Source organism: Podarcis muralis, chromosome 13 (genome assembly GCF_964188315.1).
Source record: "Podarcis muralis chromosome 13, rPodMur119.hap1.1, whole genome shotgun sequence".
NCBI classification, from domain to species: Eukaryota; Metazoa; Chordata; class Lepidosauria; order Squamata; family Lacertidae; genus Podarcis; species Podarcis muralis.
The window spans coordinates 27463283-27487044 of NC_135667.1; the positions used below are offsets into that span (position 1 = coordinate 27463283).

Sequence of the window (23762 nt, forward strand, 5' to 3'; positions counted from 1 at the left end):
CCCTTCCCTTCCCGGCTGCTCCCCTTTCCCTCTCATCCGCCCATCACGTCATTGGCGAGAGGGGCTGGCTTCCCATCGGGAGGAGGAGGCGCCTGTTTTCCATCAGGACCAAGGAGAGCTCCTCCCGGCCATCCTCCCATCTTTCGCTGTTCGCTCTCGCCCTCCAAGCAGGGGGCTGGAGCTAATTTTAGGACGAGAGAGAGGCGGGCGATACTTCCGTGCTATCCGATCCTGGAGAAGGCTGACCCAACGCCTCGTCTTCTGGGGGAGGGCAGGGAGGAGAGGCAGGGGGAGGGGAGGGGGTGGGGAGGAGGGGGAGGAGGAGGAAGAGGAGGGGGCGCCACCCGGAGGACCCAGAGCGTCTCTCCCCTGGATGGAACCGAACTGCCTCCAGTCGACCATGGCGCTAGGGCTCTCTTCGAAGAAAGCCTCTTCCAGGAACATCGCCGTGGAGAGGAAAAACCTGATCACCGTCTGCAGGTAAAGAGCGCCTCGGGTTGCCAGCGGAGGCGGGCGAGGAAACCCTCCCCCCCCCCCCGCCCGAGGGTGGAGGTGGGAAGACCATCCTGCGTCCCCTAAGATGGAGAGGATGGCAAGGAGGCTAGGCGAGGGGATGAGGTGGAACTGTTCCATGAAGGTGGATGGCTGCCCAACAACAACAACAGAAACGAAACCTCCTATTATTGGCATCTTATGTCTAATAGAATTGTTAGCCCGTCTGGAAATGGTGCTTGAGATGATCAGTACAGCTTCAGGCAGGCAGTGTGACAACAGAGGACAGCAATATCCTTGGGAAGGTGGGGGGAGCTTATTTTTTAAAAAAAATAAAGGGGAAAGATAATGCAACCAGGGGTTGTGAAATTCAAGGGTGGGTGATAAATGAGGGGAACGAGGGAAGCTAATAGGAAGAAATGGACGGACAAACAGGCCAAAGGCAATGGAGGAATCGGCAGAAGAGGGTCTGTTGTGTTTCCAGAATCAATTTGTCAACAAGGAAAGATGAGGAGCAAACATTGGGGTGTTTGTTCCGTTTGGTAGGGCAGGCCTGGTTTTCAGAAATGTGTCCTTCATGGGGATGATGGGGGAATCTGGCCGTGTAGGAGGTTCTCCCACACTAGGGGAAGAATCTTCCTCAGTCGCTAGCTATATATCTCTATGGGACCTACAGCCAGTGGGCAACTCGCTGGCTGGTGCTTGGAAGTGCTGCTCAGAGGACCAACTGAAGATGGAAAATTCTGGGAGGCAGGAGGGAGAAGAGTGAGAGGTTGCTGCCTGCAGCCCCTCTGCACGTTGTTGTCCTTCAGGGTGAGGGGAGGTGATGGTGATGGGAATGCCACAAAGAGAAAAGAAGTAGGGCAGAGAAGGCGTTGGGGCAGGGCACTCTTCCTACTTAACTTCCTCTCTTCCTGAAGGAAAAGAAAGAGCTCTGTGGTATGCAAAGATGAATGCAGGCACCCTGGTTGGGGAGATATGAGAAGTGGGAAGTGACGTCACTGTGGAGCATCTTATGAGCAGCAGAAGTGGGGGGAGGGAGGGTGGAATACAGGAGGTGGCTGCCTTAGCAACCTAACAAAAGGCATTGAGCCAGGTGCAGGGAAGCTTTCGCCAACCTGGTGCCTTCCAGGAGGTTTTTGTACTACAGCTGTGCTGGCCAGGAGTTGATGGGAGCTGTGGTCTAAAACATCTGGCGAGCACCAGGTTGGTGCAGAGACATCAGCCTGTTGTTGTACCAGGACTGCCGGTTTCCCACCCTGTGTCTCACACTCAGACAAGCACTGATGAAGCTAGGAGAAGGTGGCCCCATTTTAGGTGGAAGGGCAGGCTTTTTGTCAATCTAGTATTGCCAAGAATTTAAAAAAAGAAATTGGGGGGAAGGAAAAGGAAGGGGAAGAGTTAATAGGCCTATTGTAGTAGGCTGAGATATGTAACTGAAGTGAAGGCTGGGCCTTACCATGAGCTTGGGGGAGAGCTTTTGGCAGAGAAGTAAGAGTAAATGCAGAGTATCACTGCTTGAAAATTGGTCAGAATTTGGTTTATTGGCACTGGCATCATGTATTGTATATCCAATGAGAGGGCCGGGAACAATGGGTTACTGTGCTATTTGTATTCCTCAATGAAGGAAGTTCTGCTTCTCTGTCTTGCCCAACATCTTTTCAAGGACTGGTTGGAAATTTTAATTAAAATTTGTCCCCTAGTCTAATTGCCCTTCCCCTAGTCTAATTGCCCTTACCAGAAGAAACATACAGCAGAATTGGGAAAGGTATGGGAAAGGGAAGCTGAATTGATCAATACAACTGGGAGTACATAATTTGGGGGTTGTAGAGAGAGGGGGAAAATAAAACTATGGGTGCTTAATACTTACAATATCATGAAAGAAAAAATATTCACACACTTTCTCAAAATGCAAGTAATCGTATGGTCTTCGGCTGAGCTTGGCACACAAAGCAAGCAAAAGGAAGTTTTTATGTATTTATTTACATTAGCCATGGCTTGTATGGTTAATTTATAAAGTGCCTAAAGAATGAAGCAGAGAAAGAACAGAGAGGAGATGAAATTGATGAAGATTCAAAAACCCTCCATTTTTAATTACAGTACTATTATTCCAAAACAAAGCTGCGAAAAGATGCAAAAATTGGAAAGAAAAAAGAGATTAAGATATTTAAATAGATACACTAAACACTTTTTTACATATTTGTTTGATGGTGGGTCCAGTTTTTTTACATGCCTTTGCCAACAGCATTTGTGGGTCTGCATTTTCCTGTGTGATGCAAACTTCACCACATAGGTGGGTATTAAACAGTACAACAGAAGTAAACAGGAAGAGCTAGAGCTCAGTGGCAGAGCATCTGCCCTGCATGCAGAAGATCCCTAAGCTCAGTCCCCAGCATCTCCAGATGGTGGTGGGATAAAGGCCCACCTGAAACCCTGAAGAGCAGCTGTCAGTCACTGCTGACAGTACTGAGTTAGATGATCCAGTTGTCTGATTTGTCATAAGGCAGCTTCCTATCTTCCAGTGAAAATGACATCTACAGTGCAATCCTATGCAAGTTTCCTTGAAGTAGATACCATTGTGTTTGGTGGGGCTTACTTCCAGGTAAGTGTGCACAGGATTGCACCATTAACTGTTTGTTTTTGTTTTGTGTGAGACCTATATTCCATTTTAAGAATGCTGTGCAGGAAAACCAGGGTCGAAAGTGCACTTCAGCAGAAAGGCACCTGTAGAACCTTGAATTTATTTAGGTTTCTCCATCAGTATTGCCTCCCATATCCTAGTGGACCACTTTCTGGTTTGCCTTTTCCCTGAAAAAATCACAACAATTTGTTTTAAGGGGACTTGTTAACTCCGTGCACGATGGATTCATCACCAGCAACTGCCAGAAATGTAGTCTCTGGGCACAATCCAACAAAAATTAATTTTTACTCGGTTCCTGTCTGCACTACAGTGGTACCTCGGGTTACATACGCTTCAGGTTACATATGCTTCAGATTACAGACTCCACTAACCCAGAAATAGTGCTTCAGGTTAAGAACTTTGCTTCAGGATGAGAACAGAAATCGGCCTCTGGCGGCACGGCGGCAGCAGGAGGCCCCATTAGCTAAAGTGGTGCTTCAGGTTAAGAACAGTTTCAGGTTAAGTACGGACCTCCGGAATGAATTAAGTACTTAACCTGAGGTACCACTGTATATATTTAAAACAGTATCAAACCACTTTAAGCATGTCTTCACCCCCCAAAGAATCATGGGAACTGTGGCCTGTTAAAGGAGGGTGAGAGTTGTTAGGAGACCCCTTTTCCCCTCGCAGAGCTACAGTTCCCCAAGTTCTCAAGGAAGAGGAATTGCCTGTTGGGCCACTCTTGAGAACTGTAGCTCTGTGAGGGGAAAAGGGGTCTCCTAACAAGTCTCAGCACCCTTAACAAACTACAGTTCCCAGGATTCCTTGGGGGAAGCCTTGACTGTTTAAAGTGGTATATTACTGCATTAAATGTATAGTGCGGATGGGGCCTAAGTCACATGCCATTGTTTTCAGTAAGAATGACTAACTGTTGCCGGATTTTCAGCGGAGAAATGTTGGAGGGTATGGAGTTATGCGACCCCGAGCCAAGGAGATAAGTAACTATACAACCTTTAGTAGACATATGAAGGCAGGAAAGGTTTTTTTTTTACTGTTTAATGCTTTATTATGTTTTTATATATGTTGGAAACCACTCGGGGTGGCTGAGATAGATGGGCAGGGTATAACTAATAAAATTGTGTTGTTGAATAGGACATCCCTATTTTCATCAGAGAAATGTTGGAAGGTATGCTATTCACTGTGCGTACTGCCACAAATCTTGCATGAAAAAGAACCCGGGAACCCAGAAAAGTAGATGGTAGGGGTAAGAATACCCCGAAGGAGACTCCTCCACAGAGGTGGATTTAGGGGAGTGCAACTGGTTGCTTTGGGTATGGAACCTTGGGGGCACCATATTTATGATGTAGAATGGAAGGCGAGAGGTGCCAAACTTTGGTGTCACAAAGGGTGCCGCTGAAATTTGAGACCCCAAAGTCTGCCGCTTGCTATCCAGCCCTCTGAGCCTTGTGCTGATTCACCCCGTAGTCCTACTGGCCTGCGATCAAGAGCACACAAGTCAGCATGGCATCTACATCGTTGAGGTTTTAACTGACAAGCCTCAAACGGCATAGGATCCATCTCAGAGCTTGGATATCAGCGACTGCATCTAAAACCCCTTCTCCTTCCATCCATTTGCCTTTTGCTGACAAACCTTAGCTTCAAACAGCCCCAGGGCCAGCTGGCAGTGTGGGCGTCAAGAGTACGATCCATGCAAACCTGCCTGCGGGGGGGGGGGGAGAATCAGCACTGAGAAAGAGATAGAGCAGGAAGGATAACAAAACAGTTGCACAGGGCTTCGGATTCATTGTTTTCCAAAATTGCCTCTATTTTTTGCAGAGACAGCCAGTGTGGCTGTGGGGGAGCAGGGGGTAAAGAGGCAGCAGAAGATGGGAGATGGTGCTGATTTGCATAAGATTTGCATAGGCTAATTTATATGTATATGTGCAAATTTATAAATCAGAATATCAATCAAACCTTTATTGCATTAGCATACAGCCATAGCAGGATAAGACAAAAATGCTAGAGACAGGCAACCAAACAAAATTCAAAGCGATATTACTGGCGTTATGACATTTATAAATCATTCCTGCACTTTAAATAGAAATGCAATGGCTCTCACCATAGTGGGGAAGACTGTCCAGATGATCTAAGTTTCTGATAGGTCTGCTGTCTAGGTGGGGGTCTTTGCTGATAGGCAGCTTCAAAGCCCTCGTTCTGCCGCCACCTCCTCCTCCTTTAAACTGGACTTAGGCTGGGCAGCCCTTTACATAAGAGGATCTTCAAAACAGAGGACTGTTCTCTGTAAGGTAGAACACACAGCCACCCTAGGTAGACCTAGGCATATGCAGCCACCATTAGGTTGTGGATAAGGAGATCTCGTTCAATGTTGCTGGATTTGAAGCAAAACAGGACTGTTCAATGAAAGAGCAGAGGGGAAGAACATTCTGCTGCACAAGGACCTTGTGAACATTATGTCATGTTCATATCAGGGTGATGAAAATGGATAAATAGGGGCTTCGATGAATGCAACCCAGCATGTCCCACTTTCCTCTATGACAGCAAGGAGGAGGGATTCTGTGGCCGATGCTCTTGAGATCCTTTAACAGGCCAGCTGATATGTAAAGGGCTCCCTGCAGGGAGAGAGTTTAAGAACCATGGACTTGGTGCTGTGCAAATAGAGAAGGGACTATATTGTCACTGATATGATCAGTGGTGAATTGAAGAGAGAAACAAAAGAGAGCTGGGGCTTTGACTTTCCTGAAAGCCATACCTTGTGATCAGAGAAAGCTGGCTGCGATCCCAGATGTTTGGGAGGGGCAGGCCGTGTATGTTCAATAAGGAAATGAAGGCACTCTGCTTATGTCTGGAAGCCACTTCACATTTCCCAGAGCCGAGACCCAAGCATTCTGATAGCAATTTCTGGTTTGAATAAAATCTATCAAAGGCTCTTTCTATTCTGGGGAAGAGGAAGGAAGAGGAGACCACTTCGTACTCATGCTTTGGAAAGAATGAGAGGAACCATTTGTCGGGGACTGGTCAAGAATAAGCTGGGGAGGGGGAAAGCCCTTCTTAAAAGCTGGGTTCCTCTTTCTCCCCATACACTTCATACTCAAACCTGGTTATGGTGTTTCGTTTTGCTTTCTTGGCCTCCCTCTGTAGATTCTCTGTGAAAACATTGCTGGAGAAATATACCATAGAACCCATTGATGACTCATCAGAGGAGTTTGTGAACTTCGCTGCTATTCTAGAACACATCCTCAGCCATCGCTTCAAGGGGGATCATGGTAGGGTTTGCACTGATGGGTGATCTCCTTCCCTTCCTTCCTCCCTCCCTCCCCCCCCTCTCTCTCTCGTTCTTCATTTTATTGTCCTCATTTTCAGCACTATTGCTACACAGCAGGTGTGGGGGACCTTTGGCCCTCCGAGAGAGTTGTTGCAGAACTCCAGCTCCCACCATCCCTAGCCATTGGCCATATTTGCTGAGGCTGATGGGAGTTGTAGTTCAGCAGCTTCTGGAGGCCAGAGGTTCTCCCCCCCCCAACACCTGCTGTGCAATGTATATGGGGGTTGAGCAAATATTGCATCATACGTCGTGGTGCAGGGAGACGACAGCATTGCAGGTTTGACCGAGGGCTAAGCTGGAAGCGATACCGTGCACACAATTAGCAAATTGCATAAATGCCTTTCACAAAGTAAACTGCAGATGCAGTGGACCACTCCTGATGGGGACCCTGGAATGAAGGCTGGGAGACTTTCACCCATTCCCTGCCCTCCGCTGCAGCCCTGATCTGGACAATCTATGCCTATTGTTTGCCTTGGGGAGGGCAGGCAGCTCCCATTCACTCCAACTGGATCTCCTTCCCCGGTGCAGGGGACCTGATCAGGACCCTCACCCCCAATTCACTTTTTAGGAGCCATTCATGGGATTGTCAACTGCATGAGCAGCACTTCATCTAGTTTGGCTCGGATAAGTGCATTTCCTGGCTATCATGCAACAAGCGCAGGGAAATCCTTTTAATTAATCCTCGTATTTTCTCCAAACCCTGGCTGGCTGACCAAGTGCACTTGCTTCTGGCCTAGCTTCTGCAGTTCTTACTGCAACCCTGTGATGTGTGCCTGTATTATTATCCCCCTGTTCCAGACTGAAGGCCTGTGCCTGAGAGCCAGAGATAGTGGCTTGTCAAAGGCCAAGCAGTGACTTCAATGGCTAAGCTGAAAGTTTAGTTAGGTTTCCTCCTCCCAGTTAATCGCTTGTCTTCTTAACCACTGTGTTTACCGGAACCATTCCCCCAGGCAGACATCTGATACTGAAATAGTTAGCAGTCTGGAGTTCCAAAGTGTATGGCAGAGCCTCTAGGTCTATCATTCAGAGAAGGGATGAAAGACCTGTGCTCCTCCAGATGGTAAAGGTAAAGGTAAAGGGACCCCTGACCATTAGGTCCAGTCGTGGCTGACTCTGGGGTTGCGGCGCTCATCTCGCATTACTGGCCGAGGGAGCCGGCGTACAGCTTCCGGGTCATGTGGCAGCATGACTAAGCCACTTCTGGCGAACCAGAGCAGTGCACAGAAACACTGTTTACCTTCCCACCAGTGCGGTATCTATTTATCTACTTGCACTTTGACGTGCTTTCGAACTGCTAGGTTGGCAGGTGCTGGGACCGAACAACGGGAGCTCACCCCGTCGTGGGGATTCGAACCGCCGACCTTCTGATCAGCAAGTCCTAGGCTCTGTGGTTTAACCCACAGCGCCACCCGTGTCCCCCTCCAGATGGTGGTGGACTCCAATTCCTGTCTGCCCCACCCAGCATAGGAGATGATGGGAACTGTAGTCCAGCAACATCTGAATGCCCATATATTCCTTATCCCTGAGCTGATGCAAAAGAAAGGCTTGAGAAAGAAGATTGAGCAAGGTTTTTATGCCCTTGGATTATATTATTTGTTTGTTTGGCTAGTGCTACCAGAATATTTTCCAGAGCAGGTGGGTGATAGATAGGCAGTAGTTTTACTGTTTACAAAGTGTCTTCCCTGCCTCCTCCTCAGGTCCTGTCAGCTGGTTCAGCTCCGATGGGCAACGTGGCTTCTGGGATTACATCCGCCTGGCCTGTAGCAAAGTCCCGAATAACTGCGTCAGCAGCATTGAGAACATGGAGAACATCAGCACCTCTAGAGCCAAGGTCAGAAGCCCTCATTGACTGAGGCAAGCCCTGTCGCTCACCCTTTCCTTGCAGCTGTGCTGCTGAATGCTCACGGGGAACCACTGAAATCATGCAGAAAGGGAATCCCTTTTCCAAAATGGTTATTGCCATGCTTCTACAAAATTAAAAAATATATATATATTAGCAACTTATTTCCATTTCACAATTCTAGGATGACTACCTTAGGACAGAGATACACCACTAAAAAAGAAGGGAAAATAGCTTCGTTCAGGATAATAATAATAATAATTTCCCCCAGCCACTCTGGGCGACTCCCAACAGAATTAAAAGCGCAATAAAACACCAGACATTAAAAAGTTCCCTAAACAGGGCTGCCTTCAGATATCGTCTAAAAGTCTGATCGTTGTTTATTTCCTTGACATCTGATGGGAGGGCGTTTCACAGGGTGGGCGCCACCACCGAGAAGGCCCTCTGCCCGGTTCCTTGTAACCTCCCATCTCGCAGTGAGGAAACCGCCAGAAGACCCTCAGACTCTCCTTCAGGTATACTGGGCTGAGGCCATTTAGGGCTTTAAAGGTCAGCACCAACACTTTGAATTGTGCTCGGAAACCTACTTAATCAGTTTACACAGGTGTATAAATTGATTATTCGATTTACAACAGCAGTTTACAACCAGTTACATCTTTCCCTTTCAAGATCCAAAACTCTTCAAAATGCTTCAGACTCTTCAGACTTATTTACTCTGCAACTTCCTTGATAGAAAGAGCTTCCAGGACCTTTGGTTCAACACAGATATAGATGTGTTGATTAGAAGCTGTCATTTCTTCATATTCTGTTTTGAATCATTAATATTTTGTAAACTGTCAACATATATTCCTTTTGATCATTGTGTCACATCCACACCTTGCCATTAAAGCAATTTTACCAATTTCCCCTAAGCAGTTTTACCCCCAGCTTCTCAAGAGTAAATTTATTAGGATCTACTTCATTAGCAGAGTGGGGGTGTTGGACTAAGTGATTTGTGAGATGCAAATTCTATGCTTAGTAAATACAATTCCCTCATATTAAGCTGCTGTTGTTTTTCATGAATACCAGATTAGTTTGAGATTTTATATTAAGCAGCTTACTTCAGGAGAAAAGAAAGGATAACAGTTTTGTTTTATTAACATTAATCTTGTAATATGCTACCTTAAAAACCATTCATCATTTTTTATCACATCCAGTATCGACTTATCTGGCTCAGAATTTATTAGAACAATGTTGCCTGTATATATACAGAGCTCAACCCTATCAAATTTAATTCATCTATTTCATGAAGAATGTGTGGAACAGTGGGTCACAAACTTCTGACAGCTGAAGCACCTTTCTTTTCTAAATTAAAATTGGTGGCACGCTTTTCTTACAAGCAGCGAGGCAAGAATTGCCAAACCGGAGTGAGACTCAACCATCTTTTGTATGAATCACTGATCTTGATGTGACTAGAAAGAGATGCACCCAGAGCAGTGATTCAACGAGAGGTGCCTAATGGGCAGCCTCCTCTGAGAATGGACAATTCGGGAATCTCTACGATGGGAGTGATTGAATTATCCCTTCACAGTGATGCAGAGTTAGCAGAGCGATCCGAGTGCAGTCAAGGCTGATTGGAAGGAAACAAGGCCAGAGCAGTCGATAAATAATGCAAGTGATGCAATGATGCACAAGCCTTGACTGTGGGTGGGTCCTTGTTGCCCACAGCAGCCTTAAATTATTTTATTTATTGCACACATAGCACACAGTTTATGATTTACTGACCTAGAGAATATGAAAGGGCAACCATTAAGGCTGGCGATGAAATATTTGATTATGATGGATGTTGGTATCGGATGGTGTGTGTTATCATGCTTACGACTTTTGGTCTGAACCAAGGCATCCTTGACCACAATGGTGATAATGATGGAAAGTCAAAGTGAAACATTTTGGAACGCAGTCTAATCCTGTCCGTTCAGTCCATGGTTACCTAGAAGTGAGCCCCATTGATTTCAGTTGGACTGAATCCAGTGCAAGGAATCTTAGGATGGCAGTCTTAGAGAGGGAACTGTCTGAGTAAGAGACAATGGCTGTGTTCACACATCAAAATGCTGCCAGATGGTGTGTGCTTTCCCTCCCCAATTTGGATTGAAACTGTTTTAGGGAGATACTCCTCAAAGCATAGGGTTTTGGGTTTTTTTTTGTAAAAATGAATAAATGACAGGATATTGCTAGGATATATACAGTGGTACCTCAGGTTACATACGCTTCAGGTCACATACGCTTCAGTTTACAGACTCCACTAACCCAGAAATATTACCTCGGGTTAAGAACTTTGCTTCAAGATGAGAACAGAAATCCTGCAGCAGCGGCGCAGCGGCAACAGGAGGCCCCATTACCTAAAGTGGTGCTTCAGGTTAAGAACAGTTTCAGGTTAAGAACGGACCTCCAGAACGAATTAAGTTCTTAACCCAAGGTACCACTGTATGTAGATATGGATTGTGACCCCCATCGTTCAGCCCAGACACTGAGATCCAGCGCCGAGGGCCTTCTGGCGGTTCCCTCATTGCGAGAAGTGAGGCTACAGGGAACCAGACAGAGGGCCTTCTCGGTAGTGGCGCCCGCCCTGTGGAACGCCCTCCCATCAGATGTCAAAGAGATAAATAATTACCTGATATTCAGAAGACATCTTAAGGCAGCCCTGTTCAGGGAAGTTTTTAATATGTAACGCTGTACTGTTTTTAACACTGATTGGGAGCCGCCCAGAGTGGCTGGGGAAACCCAGCCAGATGGGCGGGGTATAAATAATAAATTATTATTATTATTATTATTATTATTATTATTATTATTATTATTATTATTATTATTATTATTATTATTATCTCAAGGATCCAGCACTCCCCAAACCAGTAACGGAAGCACACAAAGACTCCTTACAACCCATATATTATAAAGCAGCATTGCTTGAAGGTGGTTAATGGTAACCTGGCTTTCTAAGATTTCCCCCCAAAGCCGTCTTGACGTCACAATGCAGATCCATGTTGAACCAACTATAGGCCCCATTCAGGTAATTTTTGTTAAGTTTACTTGAGTTGGTCACAATGTGTGGCATTCAGTACTACCTCTTGGGCAGAGTTAATGGACACGACTAACTCAGGTTCATTAATTTCGATGGGTCTGAGTAGAACTTAGCTGAATACAACCTAATGTATTAGAAACAGCCGTGCAAATCAGCTGCAGTTCCGCCTGTTTTAACAAACTTTCTGTTTTAGGGCCGGGCATGGATCCGAGTGGCACTGATGGAGAAGCGCATGTCCGAGTACATCACCACAGCCCTGCGGGACACCAGAACCACCAGGTGGGCATCTCTGGGGCTTGTATCAAAGCGCATTTGGGGTATAAGGCATTCCTTCTCACGTGCTCACATTATTTTCCTTTGCCGCTCTGCCAACACTCCTTTGGAGATTTTTGAAGCCCTACAATTGCACTTTCAAGACCTTAAAACAAAGTCCAATATATGCAGCCTCCTGGAAGAGGCGATTATAATGCTATCTGTATCTATACACCCTTCCCCGACCCCCCCCCCAAAACTCACACTTATTGATAGTCCCTTTTCTAATAAAGAAGAGAGACGCAGGGCTCATTAATTTAATTCATAAAATAAGACCTCACTTATAGATTAAGGCCTCTTTTCTGTAAAGTGCTTTGGTGTGTTTTCTTTTTTCAATCAAGCAGAATATAAATGTTATGAATTAAATAAATGATCTGTATTGGAGAATTTGCCCATTTCCTCACAGCGAGTGTACACAGGGTGTCCACCATGGCTCTATTCCTGAGAGTTTAGCAACGCAGAATCCCAAGTTTTCATGAAAAGTGCTTGAGATAGCAGAACTGAGGAAGCCACATAGCTGAAGAGAAAACAGCTCCACTCTTCCCCTAGGCCTCCCTGTCCCCCAGTATAATCAAAAGGCCGTCTCCCTTCCCCTCCCTACAGGAGATTTTATGATGACGGGGCAATCATGCTGAGAGAGGAATCAACCGTTCTCACAGGGATGCTGATAGGGCTCAGTGCCATAGACTTCAGGTATGTATCTTATTCTCCAGATCATTCACCCTAATGTGCTATTGCTTTAAGAGATATTTCTTACATTGTTATGTCTGTTGGGATGGGGGACCATATGCACTAAGGAATGCTGACTTATCTTCTGCTATGTTTCTGGCACATAGTTCCCGTGGTTTCTTGTGTCACCCCCAGCTGGGGCTTTGTCTCTTGTGGAGGGAGAATTGGTACTCTATACATGTTCAGAAAAAAGGGACGCGGGTGGCGCTGTGGGTTAAACCACAGAGCCTAGGACTTGCTGATCAGAAGGTCAGCGTTTCAAATCCCCGCAATGGGGTGAGCTCCTGTTGTTCGGTCCCTGCTCCTGCCAACCTAGCAGTTCGAAAGCACGTCAAAGTGCAAGTAGATAAATAGGTACCGCTCCGGCGGGAAGGTAAACGGCGTTTCTGTGCGCTGCTCTGGTTCGCCAGAAGCGGCTTAGTCATGCTGGCCACATGACCCGGAAGCTGCATGCCGGCTCCCTCGGCCAATAAAGCGAGATAAGCGCCGCAACCCCAGAGTCGGTCACGACTGGACCTAATGGTCAGGGGCCCCTTTACCTTTACCTTACATGTTCAGAAGCAATCTTCTGAACTGTAGGGCTAGATAATATTTATAATTATTCCCAAGCTCTATTGAGACCCAATCCAGTTCAGGGTCAACTTTTATTTGAGGCATTAACTGCCTCATTGGTCAGGTTATATAATAAAGGTGAAGGCTCCCTACTCCCAACCCTTCATCTTCGCAAGATCTGGAATAAGTAAGTCTAGATCGCTTACCAGTGTTAATAAATGTATGTTTGCCATTTCCCAGTCATTCCTTTTTCTAGGCAAATTGGAAGAGGAAAATAAGCCTTAGGGAGGAGAGTCATAATAATTGTGGCTGTCCTGCCTAGCTGAGCGAGATTAAGTTTTCGCCAACAATCCATGTCTTTCCTACAGTCCTCAAGTAGCATCTCAACATTCTGTTTCTTCAGCCGACGTAAACCTTTCGGGATTGTTATTCCCAAATGTGTGATGCTATGAGGTTGCAGTCGCAATCCAAATTGCATCTGCAGCAGTAATTGTTCCTCTAGAGGGGTCTCCCCGCATGGCACTGAGGACTCAGAGTAGTCTACTTCCAAGCCAGCTGCCTCCATGAAGATAAGCAACGTTCCCTGAATTTCAGGAAAGGCTTCCTTTGGGTTGTTAAGCATCAGTAAAACACCATCCGTGAACACATATCTATTCTTCCTGCCCTCTATAAAGCCCTCTGTCTTAAGATTACTTCATATAACTTTGGCCACGGTTTCTACTACAAAAATGAAGCAAACAAGATAGAAGGCACTCCCACCTCACACCTCTGCTCAGATTAAACAAAAAACCAAAGAACTGAGCCCGAGCTATTTGCTCTCACTTTTGCTCTTGCCTTTTAATAAGTGCTCTAAGTTACATTTATGAATCATTTGCCCAAACCCAGCTGGAAAAGCGATTGCATCATAAATCTGCTTTGCCCTCTAGTGCCTCTTTAACAGACACGTAACAGCCTCTCAGATCACTGCATATATCAGCCTATACCAGCCGGTGACTCTTAGCTCATATTATTGCCAGTCTTCTAGTTTAGAAGAAATGTAGGCATTGGATTACAGTATTTGCCCAGCAGTTTCTGCTTTATAACATTTCTGTGTTCTGCTTTCTCTGATGTGTTTCCTGCAGAAATTCGACATCCGGTTTGTAAGCTTTCCAAAGAGCAGTAGTTCTTGCTCTATTGGTTGCCATATCCAATCTCTCAACATTTAGAAACAACATTTTAATTTATTACCCAGCATTGGTAGAAGTCATACTATGTTGATCAATCTTGTTACTCAGCCTCCTTGCTGTACTTTCCCCTCTGGTTTACACCAAATTCGCATGCCTTGATACTTGATCATACACAGGTTGTGCAAAGCTAGGTGCACTTTTTCTTTTATACAACAGCAATAGCATCTCTCACTATGAGGTCTCTGGCATTCCTGCCATTTTGGCGGTTCTGTAGATGTGCTCAAAGTCACCTGAGGAGAGCTCCTAATCTGTCCTGAGATCTTTGAACCACTGTAATATAAAAGTTGCTGGATCTTCCACCAATTTGGGGGTCCCTTGCCCCAAATATTAGCCCAGTGCCCCCCATTTTCCTTTTCCTCCATGCCCAGTTTCCTAAATGTTCATGCTTATCGGCTGTTTTGGCAACCTCTTGCATTTGGGCATGAATATCTTGATTAAACAGGGACAAGGCTTCTTTCAAGTCATCCGCAAAAGTATTCCTCATTCATCTGAATTGGTGAGAAAGCTTGCTGCCTTCTGACCGCCTGCTCATAAATTTTGGAGTCTTACTTCCCTCGTTCCTGCTTCCTGTCATGTCAATTTCAATTGACAGTTCAGATTTCAGACCTAGATTGGGCTAATAACTATGTTTAGAAGCTTTCCACTGCCTTCTGTTGGTATGAGGTTGCATCCCCTTGGGACCACAATGCTTTTGAAGTCTCAGTGTGTTCAAAGGTTGCTGTTGTTTAGTAAAAGAGAGGGAGGAAAAAAAGGCCTTAAAGAGTAGCTTAAAGTTATGCAGCCATCTTGAGCCAAATCTTCTCATGAAGATTTATGTAGTCATGAAAGAATTGCAGCACTTTTTAGCCTTTAAGGTGCCTCAGGTTTGTTAGTTTACAAGGTTCCACTTAGTTGTACGTACACGATATGAAAATTTTTATTCAATCCTAAACCATCCGAGTGTTCTAAAGGACAGGTGTGTTGAGATAGCTTTTGATAACTTGCTTTCCTTTGCATTCCTTCCTGTTGTGATCATGTTTTGCAGTTTCTGCCTGAAAGGGGAAATTATGGATGGCAAGACGCCTGTGGTTATTGACTACACTCCATACCTGAAGTTTACCCAGAGGTAAGGGCTACTGCTTCTGCAGACAGCCTTTGAGTGTGAAGTTCAGGGCCCAGGCTAAGAAAGATAACATTAGAGGGTTCCTTGAACATGTTGTTCTGAACAAAAGATTCAGCATTTCGGTAGTTTTCAGCTTGTTGCCAATAAAATGCAATGCGACCAATATGTTTAAAGCATCTTACAAACAGAAAAATAAGGTGGGCCGTAAAAACAGACATCTCATGTGTCAAAAGTGAGGGTGATTCAGAATGATCCTGGGTTTACACGTTACAGGATAGCAGTGGCGTAGCGTGGGTTGTCAGCACCCGGGGCAAGGCAAGTAATTTGCGCCCCCTAACCCGTGGATTTGCCCTAACCCCAGATGTTGCGCCCGGTGCGGCCGGCCCCCCCTGCACCCCCCACGCTACGCCACTGCAGGATAGTGCAGTGAGAATGTTGTGGTAGAATTTGGAGGTGGCAGAATTAATTCAACCGCTCTGGACTACAGGTTGGGGAATGCCGCTTTTGAATGTTTCCCCAACATAAAACAAAACAAAACCTCTTCACAAATAGAAAACTAGCAGAATAAGAGAGGGAACTGTGCTAGTCCCCCCCCCCCCACCAGAAGGACATTTTTTGGTTTGTTTTTAATGTGGAGGAGCATTCAAAAATGGTATTGCGTGGCTGCAGAGTGATACAACCCACTCTATCCTACTTTAAAAGTTTACTACAGTCATACCTCATGTTACGTCCGCTTCATGTTATGTTCTTTCAGGTTATGTCCCATGGCGACCCGGAAGTACCGGAAAGGGTTACTTCCGGGTTTCGCCGTTCGCACATGTGCAGAAGTGCAAAATGACATCATGTGCAGAAGCAGCGAATTGCAACCCGCGCATGCGCAGACGCGCTGCTGCAGGTTGCACTCTTTTCATGTTGCGAACGGGCCTCCAGAACGGATCCCGTTCGCAACCAGAGGTACCACTATATTTCATGCTGCTATGGCTGCCGGACTAGCCCTAACATTAGGCAGAGTGTGGCAACCACCTCAGGCAGCAGATGCTGAGGAGCAGGGAGTAGACAGAGCTGTGTTTGCCCCACAACCTTCCCTGTACCCCTAAGCCAACTACGTGTGGTAAAGGACACTAACCCATTGCTAGCGTTAAAGTAACATTCAACTTCCAGTCTTGTCAACGTTCGTACATGGAATGAGGTGGGAGAGGGAGGTGCGTTCATATCCTTTACCTCAGGCCGCAAAATGTTTTGGGCCAGCCCTGGGCAGTCTGGAAAGGTGTCTTTTACTAGCAGTGGTGTAAAACCTCCAGCCTGCAGCCCCAATTCGGGCTGCCAGGCCTCCCTATTTCACTTGCAACCCTGCTTTGGTCACCTACCCCACACCTGGCATCATATATGACAGGATTTTTTGGGGGGGGATTCCCCAAACCATTCAAATAGAACATTAAACAAGGAAATATGCTTCTTACTTCAGTTCCTTTCAATGCAACTGGCCTCTTAATCTTTGTAAGCAGCTATGATTACCTAAGTGACGAGGAGGACAGGCACAGCTTGGAGAGCAGTACGAGTGAAGACAGTTCCCCTGACCACCCCTACTTACCGCTAGTGACGGCCGAAGACAGCTGGTACAACAAATGGCGGAAGATGGAGCAGAAGTTCCGCATTGTCTACGCACAAAAGGTACTTGGACCTCAAGTGCTGCGCATGATTTGGAGGACCAAACCCCAATGGCATTACATGCATCTTTGCTGGCAGATTTTAAAATTGCAAATTGTATCAGCTTGGGGTGTGTGTGTGAAAATGAGCAGGAATAGAGCAGGTATGGAAAGGATATCAAATAATCTCATCCCATCCATTGGTCCTGAGGCAAATCATTCCTCTGCATATAGTATTTGCATTGGGGTTGGGGGGGGGGCGGTAAGGGATATAGCTCATTGGCACAAATTTGAACCCAGGTCTTCCCACTTCCAGTTTGATGCTCTTAACCCAGGGGTGGGGAACCTGTGGCATTCAGATATTGTTGCACAACAAAATCTGCCATCCTAGATACTTGACAGTTCAGGCTGAGGACGATGGGGCTTTACGCTGCTTTTACTGTTGTTTCAATTTGTTGTAATCCATTCTGGGAACCTTTGGTCGGACGAATGGGCTATTAAATTCCCATTATAGTCATTTAAACATGATATCCGATCATGGATAATTGTGACCAGGCTATCTCCATCTAGCAGTACCAGCTAGATGGAGCCCAACTTGGGCCTCCAGCTGCTTTTGGACTACAATTCCCATCATCCCTGACCACTGGTCCCGCTAGCTAGGGATGATGGGAGTTGTAGTCCAAAAACAGCTGGAGACCCAAGTTTGGGAAGCCCTGGTCTCGTACATAACCACACCGTTGCTCTTGCTTATACGGTGAACTTTTACAGGGCAGTTTTCTTCACCAGGCTAACCTTTCTCTTTCGTAAGTAATCCACTTATCTTCTGCTCCACACACTTTGTGTCTAAGGGCTATCTGGAGGAGCTGGTTCGGCTGAGAGAGTCACAGCTGAAGGACCTAGAGGCAGAGAACAAACGCCTGCAATTGAGGCTGGAGGAGGTGAAGGTGCAGAACCAGTTAGAGAAACGGGAGCTGGAGGGAGTCATCTTGGAGCTGCAGGAACAGCTGTAAGTAGATCCAACTTTTGCACTGTCCTGCCCCCACACTGGGTGTGTGCGTGCGCTGTTCCGGTGCCCCCAGCCAGGCCCACACTGAAAGGGAATGCCTCTCTGCAGCTTCCTGCCCCACTCTTCATCCCCTCCCCTTCAATTTCCCACCATAGATGGGTGGCTTGTCCCACGGAACCTACCATTTTGCCCCATGTTGGAGGGAGGCCTGTTGGAACTCCTTGTAGGGTCCGTGGATATCTATCATTTTAAAAGGATTACAAACAACAAATAAGAAATCATGATTTCTCACATTACGTTTCAGCAAATGTCCTAAAAGGTTTGTAGAATCAATCTTCTCTGACCCCCGCTGTTTGAACTTATCTGCATTCAGAGCATCTATTTTGCAACTGGATCTGGAATTAATCTTCAGAATCTTGCATAATTTGGAATGTCGGCTCCTGAAATGTTGAGCTGGAGTTGAGTTGGGGTAGAGATTTCCCTTTTCCCCTTACTGGAAATAAATCAACATGATGGGAAAACATTTCGTCCCTTTGAGACCAGACATTTCAATTTCATTTTCCAGTTCAATTTTAAAAATGGCAGGGTGGCTTGGGGGAACGTTTTAGATGGGGAAATATTTCTCTTGCTGAAAACAGTGGCTAGACTTCCTGACTTCTTAAGTCCATATCTGAGTAACTGAAAATATTCTGGGTTTGTGATGCTAAAGATCCTAATCCCGAACAATAGCGCTATCTAAAGACACATTAGCCCTCTTCAATTATTCTTGAACTTTTATATGTGGACGTCCACATTTACTGCATCCCGCTTTAGCTGAGCAGAAGGCTCTGAAGGGCGATGTCAGCAAGTACATTCAGTGAAACATGCTTACAATATCCTTTTAGGTCTTCCCTTTCAACGTGGGATGAGAACTGTACAGGTGTCCCTATGTCCACTTCGTGGATAGAATTAAAGAATATCTGAAATGACTAGATTCACATCAAGAATTCAGAACTAGAATTTCATTTCCACTGAAGATTAAGAGCTAGGACGTTTTACTGCAGGAGGAGGCAGACAGTGCTCCTGCCCATAGACACCTGCCTTATTTCTGGTGCTGGGATTCTTACAAAAATTAGTGGACTAGATCTAATCCCGCAAGACACCTCTTTATGCTTGCAAGCGCCTACTCAGGATTGCATAACGCAGCGAAGCCTTAGCCATTAAGGAATCCTGGGTATACATGATTGCTTTGTATGTACATTTAATATACACCAGCGGACCAAGGGAATTATAGAATGGAACAAGTCAGATAGCCCTTGGCCTGCACTGAATTAGGCAGGAGGACAAACACGGCAATGCGCCCTAGTTCTTTTGCCTCGAGCTGACAGGTTGCATTCCCTCCTCCTTGACCAGACTTCCCTCCTCCCGCTCTACCCCCAGGACGGGCCTGATCCCATCAGATAACAGCCAGTTCACCCAACTGTCCAAGGAAATGGCGGCACCCTTGGTGAACCAGTGGCCCTCTTTGGGGACTCTGAATGGCAACGAGAGTCGCTCTGAAGCCAAAATGTACAGAAGGTAAGAGCGTGTGTAGGAAGAGACCTGGAGGTGAAAGGGGCTGAAAGTTCTTAGGTCTCTTGATGTAGGTGACCCCCGCTTTCTCGTTCTCTCTTCCCGTCAGGCACAGCTTCATGAGCACAGACCAGCTGTCAGCAGAGATCAGCCTGAGCTCGGATTCCCAAAGGATGGGCGAAGGGAAGCATGAAGGAGAACCTTGGGGGCCACTGGGTAAGTTTTTTCGCACAGGTTTGAGAAAAATCACTGCTTGATCTGGAAACAAGTACCAGGGCTTAAGTTTGCCTGGAAGCTTCCCTGCTGGTTCTTTTCCTTCCAAATTCATCATCCGGGTTCTGGCGAGGGAAGGGGCTTGTTTGCACAGGCTCGGAGGCACTCTCTTTGCGCTGCTGTTTCATATCTCCCAGGACACAACCACCTAATCTCCAAAGAGAGGAAGTCAGTGTACACAGTTCCCTTCCTCTGAAAGAACTATGTGAGGTTGCAATAGTAACCCAGGTGAGCATCATGGGGGATCCTCACCACTGTGCTACACCGGCTTCTTACAAACACACACTAAATTATTTTGGGTGGGAAGATAATGATGTGCACCTCCTATTTCTCAAGTTGCACTTCTCCCCTACCCAAAGACTGGAAACCATGAGCTGTTGAATTGCCATTTTTTTAGCTGAGCTTATAGCAGCAGAAAACAATGTGTGCAGCGCATTATGGGTCTGGTATCTCATGCTGCCACCATCCACACTAATATTCACATGTGAAGCAAGATGCTGGAAGGAGTCCCACCCCCATGAAGCTTTATCTGCATAGGCGTAGAACTATGTCTGTTGAAGGCATAGATGTCAGGGAAACCTAACAATGCGTAGGGTTAGCCCCCGTGATCCCTTTGCACGTTCTTCCAGTGTTTGTGTGATCCCCCTCTCCCACCATGCAGAAGGTTGGGGTTGAAATTGTCTTTCCTAAAGACACTACAGAAAAATGGCTGATAAAATTATTGAGCTTTGCTGAGGCGGCTAAGCTAACATGTTTAATTAGAGAAAAATCATTACTAGCATTTGTTAAGGGATCGGAAACTTCTTATGGACTTTTTGCATGAAAGAGAAAATGAGCTTGTAATATCTGGATTTGAAGACTGACAAAATACTGGTTTATGGAAGATAGAATGGTTGGATCTTAAAGAATTAAGTATCATATGCAGCTGCAGACAGCAGAAAGTCCTTTTATCTTTATTTAGTTTTTTTTTCTTTTCTCTTGCTTTCTCCCTCTTTAGATTTTTCATTTTCTTGTATTTTCTTCCTTCCGACTATGCTATCTTTGAGACTAAGTAGCTGTTTATCTCGGTATATTATAAAGATATAAAGGGGTATATATTTCTGTATATCATTGAATAAGTATCAATAAAAGCACACACACAAATTTTCCTGAGAAAAATTGAAGCAGCTACGGACAATGACAGCCATTTTTTAATTTGATTTAGGATGGTCTTCATTTTTCAGATGAAGCCCCACTCCAATTCCAATGCCTTAAAAAAACACACAAATTCATGATAATTTAAGATCCTGCTGTAGGAACATCTCTCTGAAGCCTTGTTTCCTTACTTTTCTCTGCAGGAAAGGACCCAACCCCATCAATGCTGGGCCTCTGTGGCTCTTTGGCCTCCCTGCCTAGTTCCAAGTCTTTAGCCAGCCTAAAATCCAACGAGTGCCTGGTGAGCGACAGCATTGAACCCAGCCCTGCCCACAGCCCCAGCTGAGACATCAAGATGGCTATCCCTACAAACCACAATAGATGCGTGTGGCGGGGAACGAGAATCGAGTCCCTTTGACTTGGCTGTACCTTTACTGAGCCTGATGTTACAGTAGGGTAACAAGCCCACATCCTCAACTGGACCCTTCTTTAAACACAAGACTTTCCCCCTTAAACTGGAAGCAGGGAAGCGTTTAGAATCTTTTTCCCTGCCCGGGATTTAAAATGGGGAAGAAGAAAAGGCTGCACGCTTGTTGGAAGCAGGAAGGATTGCCTGCCCAAGGCACTTTTGTAAAATGATGCTGTGTATATTATGTGTAATATATATATATATATATTATATATGATTGAGATTGCTGGAAGGTAGCTGTCTCCGGAGGAGAATGCTTAAAATTCCTCTGAATTATTGCGGCTGAAGGGGTGAGGGGTGGGCAAGAGACAGAAGACAGCTACACAGGTTGAAATTCTCTACCCAGGCACATTCTTGGTAATGAAAACTTGCACAGCGTCGAGGTGATGTTGTCAAGGACCCTGTCTGTCCCCTCCCTGTTCGACAGCAGGAGGCTCTGTGGAAGTGTGTGAGAGAAGCTGTAGGGCAGGAGGATGTTGAGTTTCCCATCTTTCCTGCGATTCAACCTGGAATTGCAGCAACAAACATGCTACCTTCCTGCAATGGGTGGTGGTGGATTTCAAGTTGCCGCCAGATTTCTGGGTTTCTTTTGCGATTCAGGAAGCCTCTTCCGTCTTCAACCCTACCAGACTACTGCGGAATCTACTTCCTGTGTTTCTCCTGCATGTTGCTATCCCAATGGATGTTTTCTTCCCTTTACTTCAGGGACTGTCTTGGAAGGTGGAAGAGGGCCGATTTACACATCGGGTCTTTTGGTGTGTGGTACTCAAGGCACAATCGGCCCCTTCCCCTACCAGAGTTTTGACAAAGCAGACTTAGGAACGCTCTGGTATGTGATGACTTCATTCGCCACGGCTGAAAAACTGTTATAGACCAGCAGCTGGGGAAGCTGTAGAATTAATGGGCAAGAATTAAAACAGATTTGAGGAGCTGGCAGTAAAATGGGACAAAGTCTGTTGAAGTCTCTTTTCTGGTACACATCTTTCTTCTGCAAACATCCTTAGGTCTTTTTTTAAAAAGTGGCTTGGGGAAATTAATTTTTACATTCATGCCATACGGTTCAGCTGTAAAGCTCTTCACCTATATTATTCCTATTCCTACAATGGCACTATACTATAAGGCAGTATTATCTCTGCATTGCAGATGGGATTAGAGAACAATGGCTTGTCTGGGGCCACTGAATAACAGTTAAGATGAGATTTATATTGGGGACTTTCTGAGTTACAATGCGTATGTGCAAATGGAAGCATACTGAAATGAGAAATAAGCCACACCAAATTCAATTAAGCTTTGTTCCTGAGGGTGCACTGGGTTGCAGCCTGAGTCCATGCGACGACAGTGCTAAATTCTAAGTCAGGATCTGAAGAACCAACCAACCATTTTTGCGCATCTAGTACAGCAGGCCTGTAGCAAACTACAACAGGTGCTGAAGAAAAATGCCCGAGCCTGCTTTTAATATGGCATGGGATGGATGGTGCTCTGCCGCTTGGGAGTGAGGAGACACTCATTATGCCAATGAATAAGTCATAAGGTGCACCTAAAGGAGCTCTTGATCTCATCCCTGATTTTAGCTTACCTAAAATCTTGACTGTGGCACCTAGGAATGTGAAATATATTAAAGAGCCACAATAAGTTATAGAGGTGTTTAGAGTACCTCCTTCTCTACCCATAACTCTAATCTCAAATGCAACTGCATTCACATTTTTACATCTTCATTCATGTATCCCATTCCTCAAACACCTTTTACAACAGGGGTGGGCAACCTGTGGCCCTCCAGATGCAGCCTGGGCAGTGATTAGGGGTGATAGGAGCTGGAGAACAGCATCACCTGGAGGACGCCAGGGTCCTGATTCCTGCTCACACCATGGCGATGATGCTTGTTCTCTTCCCAACATCCCTTTCTTACAGTGGTTCAATCACTTGCAAGCTTGGCTCCCCAGATGTTGCCAACTACCACCCCCTTCATCCCTGACTATTAGGCTAAGGGGGCTGACGGGAGCTGGAATTTGACAACATGTGGGAAAACTGACCTACTGGACTGATGCAAAGGCGGTTTGTTTTTTTAAGCATTCCAACGGTTCAGGAAATTCGGGGGGGGGGGGGGAATCTGCAACACTTTTTAACAGCCAAGATAAAAGTGGTTAGGAAGTTCTTGTTTCTATGTACTGAACAATTGTGACAGAGGATTCAAAAACACCTGTGGGTTTCTCTTTGTATTGTGTATCTTGGCTGATTAATAAGTGGCTTGTTTCTGCTTTTAGAAAGACCTAGTCACCTGATCAAAAGGAGGGAGGATTTAGGTTCATGGAGGAATCCAGTGAATAAGCCTTGCAGAATGAAGGTGAGGAGACAGGAACAAACCAATGCCTTACACAGGAGGCAAAAGATTCCCCCCCCCCCCAAACTCCT

At 45.8% G+C, this 23762-nt stretch overlaps 1 protein-coding gene across 2 annotated transcripts; it reads left to right on the forward strand.

Annotated features, from left to right (window-relative positions):
• Positions 1-318: 318 nt before the first annotated feature.
• On the forward strand, positions 319-22887 carry RUNDC3A (RUN domain containing 3A). Of its 2 annotated transcripts, none has more exons than XM_028703136.2 (11): positions 319-480; positions 6272-6396; positions 8153-8286; positions 11547-11632; positions 12269-12358; positions 15197-15277; positions 16780-16945; positions 17769-17926; positions 19319-19483; positions 19587-19693; positions 21088-22887. In XM_028703136.2, the coding sequence occupies exons 1-11, from the start codon at positions 374-376 to the stop codon at positions 21228-21230; spliced, it is 1362 nt and encodes a 453-aa protein (XP_028558969.2). In that variant the 5' UTR covers positions 319-373; the 3' UTR covers positions 21231-22887. The 2 variants fall into 2 exon arrangements, with proteins under 2 accessions (XP_028558969.2, XP_028558970.1); XM_028703137.2 differs by having other exon boundaries at positions 19346-19483; positions 21088-22878.
• The last annotated feature ends 875 nt before the right edge of the window (positions 22888-23762 follow it).